The sequence below is a fragment of the Gossypium raimondii genome, chromosome 9 (genome assembly GCF_025698545.1).
Source record: "Gossypium raimondii isolate GPD5lz chromosome 9, ASM2569854v1, whole genome shotgun sequence".
Lineage (NCBI taxonomy): Eukaryota > Viridiplantae > Streptophyta > Magnoliopsida > Malvales > Malvaceae > Gossypium > Gossypium raimondii.
The window spans coordinates 9,159,925-9,172,442 of record NC_068573.1 but is presented as its reverse complement, the minus strand read 5'-3'; the positions used below and the strand labels follow the sequence as shown (position 1 = coordinate 9,172,442).

The 12,518-nt window shown below is 28.8% G+C and overlaps 1 protein-coding gene across 1 annotated transcript; it reads right to left on the bottom strand.

Annotated features, from left to right (window-relative positions):
- Window positions 1–242: 242 nt before the first annotated feature.
- On the bottom strand, window positions 243–3,358 carry LOC105798363 (serine/threonine-protein kinase D6PK). Its single transcript, XM_012628403.2, has 3 exons — window positions 2,943–3,358; window positions 1,838–2,849; window positions 243–1,230 (listed from the first exon to the last, which is right to left on the bottom strand). The coding sequence occupies exons 2-3, from the start codon at window positions 2,722–2,724 to the stop codon at window positions 354–356; spliced, it is 1,764 nt and encodes a 587-aa protein (XP_012483857.1). The 5' UTR covers window positions 2,725–2,849; window positions 2,943–3,358; the 3' UTR covers window positions 243–353.
- Between the last annotated feature and the right edge of the window lie 9,160 nt (window positions 3,359–12,518).

The window sequence follows — 12,518 nt, the reverse complement described above, 5'->3', positions numbered from 1 at the left end:
AGCCTTCAATTTTAAAAAAAAAATTAGGCCCCAAAACATAAATCGCATGTTCAAAATAAAATTAAAATTTTGAATACTAAATAAAAATTTAAAGAAAAAAACTCAATTAAGCTTTTGAAGTAAACGTCAAAATACTGAAATTGTTGAGGCAAACAGAAAATTCATTCCTCAATTCTATTCAATTGCATTTCTTGGTGCTGTTTTTAAAGATTAAAGTTCAAAGAGAAGTTTACAACATGTGCTACCAAAAGGAACTAACGGTTTCTATAGCTTTCATTGCATGACCAAAATGCTTTAAAGAGTACCACCGGTGTACATTCATTCAACTGAGAAACCAAAAATAACCACAAGTATCAAAAGAAATCGATCTCTAAATAGTTACCTGAAGGCTTCACATCTAAACCCGGCATCTTATTGTTCGTAGGTACTTTCCCAATGTCGGTCTGGGTGGCTGAAAAGTCCATCATAGCTGGCTTTGGCACCTCAGGCGGATTCGCGCAACGAATGAGAGCCCAGTTCACGCTCTGAAAGAACGGATGCTGTTTAACTTCTGTAGCACCTCGTCTGTATGCAAGCCGGTGCTGTGGTTCCTTTACGAGTAGACCTCGGATCAAGTCCCTAGCAGCGAAGCTCACATTAGGATACTCTGGAAATCTTAATGGCTGGCCAACAACATTGAAGAGAGTTGCTCGGTTCCCGGCCCCTTTAAATGGTGTTTTACCAAACAAAAGTTCATACAAAAATATCCCAAATGTCCACCAATCTACAGCACTTCCATGGCCTTCACCTTTAATAATCTCGGGTGCCAAGTACTCGTGAGTGCCGACAAACGACATCGATCGAGCATTGGTAGGTTCAGCAATGAGCTCGGGGAGAGGACTCACTTGATGATTCGTTTCATTCTTTACTTTGCTCTTCTTTTCTTTCTTCTGCTTGCTTGAAAAAAACCGGGGTCCAAAACATGCAGGTTGGATACAATCAGGCTGCATTACGCAAGTTGGTTCAATGCACGCAGGCTGGGCACAGTATGCCGAATTTTTTGATTCCAGGGTTGAGTTCGAAGATTTTACAAGCGTCGGAGAGACGGCACATCTAAGGGAGAGGTCAAAATCGGAGAGCATTATGTGACCGTCTTCTCTCACCAAAACGTTTTCGGGCTTAAGGTCTCTGTAAATGATCCCAAGCATGTGAAGATACTCCAAAGCAAGGAGCACTTCTGCCACATAAAATCTGCAGAGAAACATAAAAAGAACAATACAGATTACAATAGTTAGTAGTAAACTACTTGACTTCAATACTTTTCACTATAACCTATCAAAACTGGTCCTCGTTATCATCCGATATGCCGAAGAGCGCAAGCTATTTAGAACTGCCAAACGGTAAGAACCAGAGAAGAGGGAAAAAGGAACATGAATACTTGAATTAACAAGAGACCGATCGGTGCTCCACAAATCAACCCGGAGAAGACATTGTTGACGATATTCAGGAGGGCTATAAAGGTTCTATGATCATATCTAAAAACTTAAAGAACTTCTAAAAGGGGTGTTTACATACAGGATTCTATGGTACTCAACTGGAGATGACATATGAATTATGAGCAAATAGATACAAGTATGGACATGAGTACAAGGATCGTCCAAATACATGGATACATACCGGTATTGATACTCACACCCGAGTCCTATTCCGAGTACGAGTAACATAAGTTGACATGAAAAGGGATCCGTTGGTTTCCATTAGAAATGTTAAATACACGCAGCTACTTAACTTGGAATCCAACAATGGAGACTTGAGTAATAAAGAGTAATGAATAAGGAGAAGAACAGCAATGGCTAACCTGGCAGCTTGTTCTGAGAAGTACTTTCCAGGTTGTCTTTGCCTGAGAGCATGCAAGTCTCCACCAGGGCAAAACTCCATAACCAAGCAAGAAAGCTTCTCAGTCTCAAAGTGAGTATACAAGGTTGGCAAAAATGGATGATCCAAAGATTGAAGAATCTCTCTCTCAGTTTGGGCTCTAAGGAGCTTCTTTCTACTTGCCAAAAGAGCTTTATCCATAACTTTCATGGCAAAATAAGTCCTAGTGCCAGTCAATTCAGAGAGATAAACACTGCCTATATCCCCACATCCCAATCTCTTCAACACCCTAAAGTGCCTAAAGTCCAAATCCCCTTTCCTAGATCTCACAGCTTGAATTGCTTCCCATCTAATATCATTTGCTTTATGGGGTTTGTAAATGGCACTGCTTAAACAACTAGAACTGCTTTCATCACTGAAATCACTCCCAGTGCTCCCTCTATAAATGCTTGTTTTCCTACTCACTTCACCACTGCAGCTCCCACTTTCACTAAGTTCAGTGTTGGTGAAACTTGGTTTGCCATTATTTGAAGGACTTTGACAAAAGCTTGATTCTGATTGAGACACAGTATCATCAATGGGATGCTTTGATGAAGATTTGCTTTCCATTGTCAAGTTCTTCATCTGGTTAGCAATAAGAAGCTCGTTGTTTTTCCCTTTGCTTGAATCATAATAACGTTTCGCCATTGAAGGCAATTCTTCATGCTTCTGCATGTTATCAATAGCTGCTTTGCTCGGATGCTTTTGATACCCTATTGAACCATTTGGATGTCGAATAATCCTAACACCATTGTTAAGATCAGCTACATGGGATGATGTTGAAGAACCTGGATTTTTATTCTTTGATGAAGAATTCCCAACTGATTCCATTGAAACAATTCAACAAACACCAACCAATGCCAAACCAAGCTCCAAATTTTATCAAACTAAAAGAACTCTCCCCCTCTAGTTGATGATAACTCTATGATAAAGCCATTGGTTATAGAAGCATCAAGCTGTTGAAACCAAGAAAATACAAACAAAAACTTGATCAACAAAGCAAAAAACAAAAGAACCCAAAGCTTTAAAAGAGGCCAAAACCAAGTTACCTGATCTTAGATGAACAGCAAAAACAATGGAAGGCAAGGTGAAATCTTCCATGAAATGAAAAACCCAGAAAAAAAGAAGCTGTTTTTTTGGAAGAGAAAAGTGAAACAGCTTTGGGTTTTGCCTTGTTAATGTGTTTAAGCTAATTTCCAGATCCGATCCAAAGAAGAAAGAAAAGGAAAGCAAAAAATAATGATAATAATAGCTTTGTTTTAGTTTTTCATCATGAATGGGAAATTGAAAAAGTATGTATATTACAATTTACAACTGTTGTTTATGTATTTTCATTGTTTAATGAAACAAGAAAAAGAAAACCAAAGCTAACAATAACAAGCAAAGATTAAAGGTGTCTTTATCTTTGGATTGTTCATTGTTGCCACTCAATATCTCTATTCTCAAGCATTAAATTATTTCAATAAATAAAGCTTCTTGCTTTAGTTCTATGTCCATTGCTTTACTCGGCTTCCTCGTTTTCCTTGTTCTTGTTTTTAGTGGGAACATATAAAGATTAAATTTTGGGACACCCAACTTTTTGATACACTCCACCACCTTTTGCCATTGAAATTTGAAGTTGAATCGGGTCAGATTTTTTTATAAAACTCCAATTTTAAATACGTATTTTTTTAACTGAAATTTATTTAGAAATTAAAAAAAATGCTCTTTTAATTTATTTGTAGAGTCTTAAAATTTCACTAGCAATATATTAAATAATTATCCTTTTATTTATATCAAAATTTTTAATTTAGATTTATTTATTTGAGTAAAAATATAAAAAAATTCGAAATTTGTGAAGCATTTCAAGAGAGGATATAAATAGCTTAATTTTCTTTTTCAAATTTTACAAATAAAATTTTTCATAATGCAACATTTTAAACTTTAAAAATAATTTTATTTAATTCTAATATATATTCTCAATTTTATTCTATTAAAATATTTAATTTTTACAAATATAATGATATTTGTCTTGAATTTTTATTTTTATATAATTATTCTTGTTTTACAATTATTTTTAATTTTTATATTTTAATAATTTATTTTTCTTAAATATTTATTTATTCAAATAAAAATTACAATTTATTTAAATTAATAATTTAAAATCTCTAAATTTTTAAAATTTGCGCAAACATTAATGTTTATAACTTTAACCATCGATGTACTATTTTCAATGCAAATAAAAGCTTTTAAGTTGAATGAGAAACAAAATTATAATTATGAGTTTTAAAATACATTAAAATATTACAATTATACATTTAAAATAAAATTCTAAATACACACAAATAAAAAAGGGTAAATGCTCAAATTAACCCAACCTTTTAGGAGTTACTCACGAAAGCTAAATATTTTAAGATGCTTGAACGAAGGTCAAACCTTTTAAAATGCTCAAACATTTTCAAAAGTGATCAAATAAATATCAAACATTTTTAAAAGTGCTCAAATAAGGGTTTACCAAATGTCATATATCAGGTTTTAAATTATATTTTTTTTCTTTTTAACCAATATTTAATTCAGTTGTTATGAGTTTTATTCTAAACACGACATCATTCATCTATTTTTTACTACAAACTGTGATAAAGTGCGTGAAAAACCTTATTTGAGCATTCTAAAAAGTTTGGCCCTTGCTTGAGCAACTCCAAAAAAGTTGGACCCTAATTTGAAATTTTAGCCAAAAAAAGTAGGTGGGTCTGTTTTAAATTTGTCCAAAAATTATTTATAAATTATTTTTAATTAATTTCGAAGATATAAGATTATTTAGAATATTTTTAAAAATATTTAGTATATTTTAACAAAAACTGAGGACAAGTGGACAACCATAAGCTTTTGAATAATTCAATTTCAATCAATTTAGTCAACAAAAGATTCTCTCTCAAAAAAGAAAAGAAAAATTCCAATGCATAGTACAATTTAAAGTAATATAAAATACATAAATTTGGACTATGTTTTTTTATTTAGATAAATAATTATTTTTTATGAATTACAGGGTAAAATTCAAATAACTAACACGACTAGTACAACTCAAACTCAAGCTACGGTTAAGACGGTGAACACCATTGAATATCAGCCCATCATATGGGATTCTATCATATTTAGAAAAGTAATTTTATATTTCTATTATATTTAAATTTAAATAAAAATAATTTTTTATTTTTATTTATATCAAAATAAGTATTTAATTTATAAGTTCAAACTCCACTATTAATCTTTATATTACGAATAAATTGTAAATTTAATTCCTATATTTTAATTGATTATTTTTATTCCTTTTATTTTAAAATTTGAAATTTAAATCCTAATTAAATTATATTTGTTTTTTAAGCAACTAAATGGTATTTGTTAAATTCATTAAGTTATAATATTTTAAAAATTTTATGCATCAAATATACTATCACCGGTAATGCAATATCGATTTGCTATTTTTATACAAGACTCATAAAAAAAGTCTCTATTAATGGGTTTAACAATTGTCATTTGTGGCATGATTGAAATTTAAAATTCAAAATAATATAGAAATTAAAATGATCAAATTGGAGATCATGGATTAAATCTACAACTTTACATATAATATATTGACTAATGTTACATTTGGTAGGGTATTTTATTTTCACCGTGTTTTAGTGCATGAGTTAGTGATAACTAATTTCAATTGGTAACTTTTAGCCACTTACATAACTTGTTTATGGCAAAGAAAATGAATTTTTTTTACTCATTTTAAATGTCTTATTATTTACAATAGTTTTTACATAAGCTTCTAATCTCAACTTTAAAATCTCTACTAATTATTGTTCATTATATGTCTATCTATTTTAACTAGACTTGTTCATAGGTCGAGCTATTCGTCCATGCCAGAAGGTCCGCCCGAAATTTGAGAAGGTTTGGGCAAAAAAAATTAGGCTCATTTAAAATATAGGCCGAGCTCGGGGCTTGAACATTCAAGGCCCAAGCCTGGCCCAAACCGTTTTAAGTTTATAATACTTTATATTATGTTATTTTTATATATTATGTATTTTAGAACACATTAAAAAATAAACCTATACTAAATATATAATACTACTCTAATGTAAACATTAAAATAATGTTAAAGATGACTATATAAAAATTTTCAATTAAATATAAAATGTATAAAATTATTAAATATTAAAATAATATAATACAAATATTTTTAAAAAAATTAAAAATAATACGGGCAGACCTAAAATGAGCTTGGGTTAGTCTTTTGCAAATATCGGTGGATTTAGGCGAAATTTTAGGCTCAGATTTTAAGCCGGGCTAGGCTTGGACAATCATAAAATATGTTAATATCATGTTTAGGCCCAGCTCGACCTAGCCCATGAGCAACTCTAATTTTAACACAAACGTATTAATTAAACTTTTTTTCTCATGTTATCTATCTATCTATTTATCTATCTATATCTATATCTATATCTATATATAATAATAAAACCAGCTCCAAATGAGTCATTAGGAGTTAATTAATAGGGTTAAAATAGGTATTACAAAAAATTAACAGGGACAATTTAGGATTAAGATTTAATAAATGCAATTTAAGCATTTTGAAAAACAAAGCTAATTATGATTTTAAATTTATCATTACATTTTAATTATTAATGGTTTAACTATTATTTAGTGTCTAAAATTTCATTTTGTCTAATTAATTATTTTTGTTTTAAAGATCTATATCTATATCTATATCTATATATATTATATATTTCTTGCCCTTTTGGGAGTCTTTGAAATTAATAGGGTACTTTGGTCTTTTAATTGAATGTAATTTTAGACAATTAATTTAATTTGGTTAATATATATTTTATTTTTATGTGTACAGAATTCTTTTATCTTGATATAATACTAAAAGGAAGTATTGATTAGGTTGTAATTACTCAAAACTAAGAATTGTCAGAATGCTCCTTTTATTTTAAACAAATGTATTTATTTGTTCTCAAAATTATAATTAATTATCATTATATATATTATTTTTGGCTTAGTTTGGATGAACGGTACATTTACTTTCCGTAATGTTAAAAACAGTGATGACGATGAGACTATTTACTGTAATTGTGAGGTAAAAAATTCCACCACACCACAACCACCGTCTATTCAAAAAAGGACTTTATAATTAAAATTGTAAGCTTTCATTTTCCATTTTTCACTTTTATTTGTCAAACAAATTATACTATAGTTTAATTAATTATAATTTATTGTATATTAATTATTCTTTACTATATGCACATATTTAAATAAAATTATACAATTAAAACAAAATAGTATGCCTTTATTGGAAAATATTATCACTGATGGATTGCTATTAAACATTAATGCATATGTTCATATTATGATTGAAGATGTTATTACTTAAATGTGTATATTATTTATCATTTTTAATTCTAATTTATAATTCATAATATTGTTAATATTTTGAGTTAATAGGGATGATATTGAATTAGACCTTTTGAAAAATATATATTTATTATTATTTGTTATATATATTTTTGGACAATCTCATTATAGGTTTCTAATAATAAATATTTATTACATGTATATATATTGTTATATATTTTAAATGTTAATTCAAAAGTAGAATGACTAAAATTAACCAAATAAAAGTATAAGGATAGAATCAACAACTTATGCAGCGTACAAGGACTCATAGCAAAATTTGACCAATTCCTAACTTCAAACTTATACCTAGTAACATAAAATGATAATTTTCATAGAAAAACGTAAATTAATATTTTATTTAAAAGAGTTTATTTAGATGAAAAATAAAAATAAATATAATTATAATAATTTTCAAAAATAAATAAATAATTTCTAAATTATCTATGAGTGAGAATAGTAGTTTTTAACATTAATTTCATTATAAGTTCTTATTATATTTGTACTCTTTTAATACAATACCTAAAATTATATATAATTCCTTCCAAACTTTTAAATAGAAGGATAATATATTTTAGTGCACTCCAACTAATACTCAATCTGCCGTGGGAATAATATTTTAAAAAGCATTGAATCATGCATTAATGGTAGGAAACAAGTAGATTGGTGGTGTAAGAATTAGATGCTAAAAATAACTCACCTTTTTCCAATTTTAAATCTTGGAAGGTAAAATATTAATAGTAATCACATGAAATTTTCATTAATTTTTAATTTGAGAGGAACGAGGAAAGCTCTTCACATGTTGGCACATGGACGGCTGTCATGATATTCCCGTGCATCCGTGGGTGACATAATAACACAACCCAAATTATTTTAGTGGCACCCTCTCTTTGATTAAGTTGTAATTAATCACCGGGGGTAAATTTGTATTTTCAAGATTGACCCTAATCTCTTTTGACAAGAGGACCTTAAGACACATGGGCCCACCATGCCACGCTGGAGGGGCCCACAATGCTTTTGGGAGGGGCATATTATTTTCCTTCATTAATTATGTTCCTTAATATTTTCTTAATTAGGTGTCCATATTTTTCCATTATTAATAAAATAATTAATTGAAAAGAAGAAAGGTGGGGTTTTAGGGACAAAATCTTTCTTCTTTTTAAGGTACATCTTGAAATGGGGCCCATTACAGAATTTTATGACGATCTGACGGTGACCGAGGAATGTATGTAAATTTGGACGGTCCCTAGAAGATCATGCCAACCGTCTCACTCACGATTCCAGATGATGACACGTGTAATGATTAGGTGGTAAGGCAGACAAGGGTCCCAATGGGTAGGACCCAAGTTGCCATCCAATGGAGCGGAAGTCAAGAACATGTTACAACAATCATTTTCAGTGTGCAATGTATGCAATCATTTTCTCCCTCCATCCATCATTGCTATTTCCCTACTATATATTTTAATTTTATAAATATTGTTATATGATCTTAAATTTATAACATTTTTTTCATATATATTTTAATGGTAAAATACGTTACACTCCTAATAAAAAATATATGTTCGAATTTGAGAGATAAAATTATTAGGAGAGAATCACAAATATTTAAAAAATTAGTGTTCTTTATGGACATAAAAGATACATAAATAAAGTTTGTGATGAAATAAGTTGAAATATATGCATTTAAGTAAAGTACTAAAGCGGGGTAAAGGTAGGAAAAATTACTCATCTCACCTCGTTATCATCTCTAAGAGAATTATATATTATCATTTGTAGACAAGGTTTTTTGGTATCTTCCATTTTCATTTTATAGTTTATGTTCGTGATTTATAATTGTCTCTTTTAACAATGTTGTTTTCAAGGTTTGAATCAGTATTTTTTAAGTGCAATGTTTATTTTATAGTGAAGTTCATTGAATTAAATTCAAAATAAATATTATTATTATTATTATTATAATAGGAAAAATATTATTGTTAGTATTATTATAGTTAGTTATGTCTCAAGAAAAAAAGGGAAGTTGTTACGTTTTGTAGCAACATATTAAGAATGGTTATAATTGTAATGATACTTTTCATCTTGATTTGTTTTTGACTGCTTTTTTCATGTTTTTTGAGTGTTGGATTTGGTATGTAAAGGTCGGTCAAATTTTAATAAAAATTATTTTAATTTGATTTAATTTTATCATCATTCTAAATAGTGAATCGACTTTTTGAATCAAAGCTTATGTATTAATATATATTTAACTAAAATTCTTTTGAACTCACGTTCTTTTACATTGGTATTAATGTTCATGTCAATTGAGCTAAGACTCAACCGACCCCATGGTATTACTTTACATATGATAATCAATTACATGACATCCATTAAAAAATACAAATATATATATATATATCATATCTAAGAAAAACAAATATATATAAAAATTAATAAAATAAAACTTCAGTATTTTCATAACATATAAATTATAAAAACATTATATAAAATATAAAAATTCAAAATTATATATAAATTCCAATATATATGTACATAAAGATTTGAAAAAATATTAAATTCAAAATTCAAATTTTTATAATATATAAATTATATGAAATAAAGATTAACGTTATATAAAATATAAAAATGAAAAATATAAAAAATAAAAAGTATTAAAACTCAAAAAATATATTTAAATTTAACAATTAAATAGTTCTCATAATATATCAATTATATAAAATATAAAACATTATATAAAGTATAAAAAATTGAAAAAATATAACAATTCAAAAAGTATATGAAAATTTTTAAAAAATTATATATATATTTACTAAATTTAAAAATTCAAAAAGTTTCTTATAATATATAAATTATAAAAATAGAGTTGTTGGAGCAATTATGGTTCTAGCTACAAGAGCAATTTCAACTTATGTTCTAGGTGACCTCCCTAATCTGGTTTAGATGTTTAGACTCGAATTCGAGAGATTACATTGGCCACTGAAATGACCTAGCATAATTATCGAAGTTTTAAAAATAATTAATTAAAACATTTATTTATTTTAGAAGGAAATTTAGTCTCTTTTCAAAAAACATAGGAGTTTAAAAAATCAAGTTCAACATCTTTATAATGGTGTTTACCATCGAAAGCTTAGTTGAAAATCCAAGTAATTTATTAACAAAACACATTTACAATTTAGCAATGAAAAATTATATTAACGTAATTTTAATAAAAACCATGTTTCATGCATAATTAAATAAAAATTCATATTCTAATAGCTTAAATGATTTAAATGTCATGCATACCTAAGTAAAAACCGTAAATTAAGTTCCATGCCACAATAATAATATAGCTTTAAATAACCAGAATTATAAAATAATCAATCTAAAATACTTTTCTATAGAAATCAATATTCCGAGCTGAGCCCTCCGAATGTCGCGTCAACGTCCTAACCTTGTAAGTTATCTGAAAAGAAGGAAAAATAAGGGGGTGAGTTGTGAGTTATCTCAAAAGAAGTAAAAATAAGGGGGTGAGCTATGAAAGCTTAGTGTTAGGTCAATCATAAGAAAATCGGTGCAAATAGTAGACAAAACATATAAAATATCAACTTAAAAGTAAAAACCACAATTAATCAACAATTTAGAAAATCGGTAAATCGGATCAATTTAATCAACATAATATCTCAATGTTCAAAGGATAAACACAATTTGAATAGCAACTCAAAATTTTGGTATTTCAGATTCACTCATTATCATAATATCTCAATATTCACAGTAATGCAAATGCTTAAAAGTGCAATGCAATTTCAATTTATCAGAAAAGGTTCCTACCCTACCGTTATACACCATAATAGGAGTTCCCCAGAACTCCTTTGCCTTTACACCACGTTGTGGATAAACCACTCATCGTTGTGGACAAGCCACTATTATGGATAAACCACTAGTAATAAAAAGGGTGGATGGACCATCGGGTTTTTGATAAAAATAGTTTTTACAGACAAGTTTCCAGTAGGTTGTGGATGCACAACATGTTCGCAGATTGAAACTGCTAGTGCGGTGTGGATAAACCAATCAAACGATGTAGATAAAGGCTGCTCAAACGGTGTGGATAAACCACTCAACAGTGCAGATAAACTGCTCACACTTTGTTCGTACATATTGTCCCACCCCATGCAATACAATATGGCAAGCTCGAACAGATAAATACAATAGCATTTAATTATGCTTTTAACAGAATAATATGGTAGCAATCAATATGCTTATAATAGTTTAAAACAGTAGCAAATAATATGCTTATAACAGATCAACTCAATAGTCAAAAGTCATGCTTTTCATGTATTCAGAATAACAATATCATAGGGCATGCTATACGAACTTTCATAAAAACGGATTCAGTCAACATATTTATTCACGATTCATGCAAGTATATATTAATAAACTAGTAATTCAATCATTTAGGTCATGTATTCTAGCATTATTCATGTTACTAGGGGCTTAATTGGATAAATAAATCACTAAAAATGGTTCAAGAACTAATCAAAGGCTAATTTGATCAAAACATAAAATTTTGGCAAATTTGTAAAATTTAAGAAATAGTGGCACATGGTCCTGTGGAATAGCTTAGGCCGTGTGGTCTGGAATGGGTTAAATTTTGCCTCGATTTTCTCATAAAAGAACACACACCAGACTTTCAGGGTCTTGTACGACGATCCTCACGTCTGAATTTAATCTGAGTCACCTACACGAGTTTTTTGATTGAAAAAAACGCAAGAATTAATATTTACCTTTAAGATTTATCGAATTTTAGCAAGATTTTTGAGAAAACTAAAAAACAATTTGAAATCGATTTGAAAGGTTGTTAAGAACAGTGCTATTCTAGAATCCTAAGGTTCTACAGAATTAGAAACAAGATTGCTTACCAATCTTAGCTCGTTTAGAAACGGATTTGATGGCATTTCACTAAATCGACACAAAAAACTGATTGAATGGGGTTGATTTTGGGTTCAAGATTCAAATATAAAATTTTCAACAAAAGAAGATGAAAATTTATGAAAAAGAAAAGAGAGAAAATAAAAGAAAAATATGTATTTAAAGAATAGAGAAAAGAAATTCTAAATAAGGTTGAAAACAATAATCAAAATTATATTATGATTAGGAAGGGACTAAATGGCTAGGTTAAGCAAACTTTAAAGGGCTGATTTGGTAATTAAACCTTCCCGCCGAAATTTAAAACAATA

Bases quoted from the DNA above. Each gene is read 5' to 3' on its own strand.
- LOC105798363 (XM_012628403.2), bottom strand. From the start codon at position 2,724: ATGGAATCAGTTGGGAATTCTTCATCAAAGAATAAAAATCCAGGTTCT. The intron at 1,231-1,837 runs GTTAGCCATTGC...GTTTCTCTGCAG, and splicing joins TTCTCAGAACAAGCTGCCAG to ATTTTATGTGGCAGAAGTGC.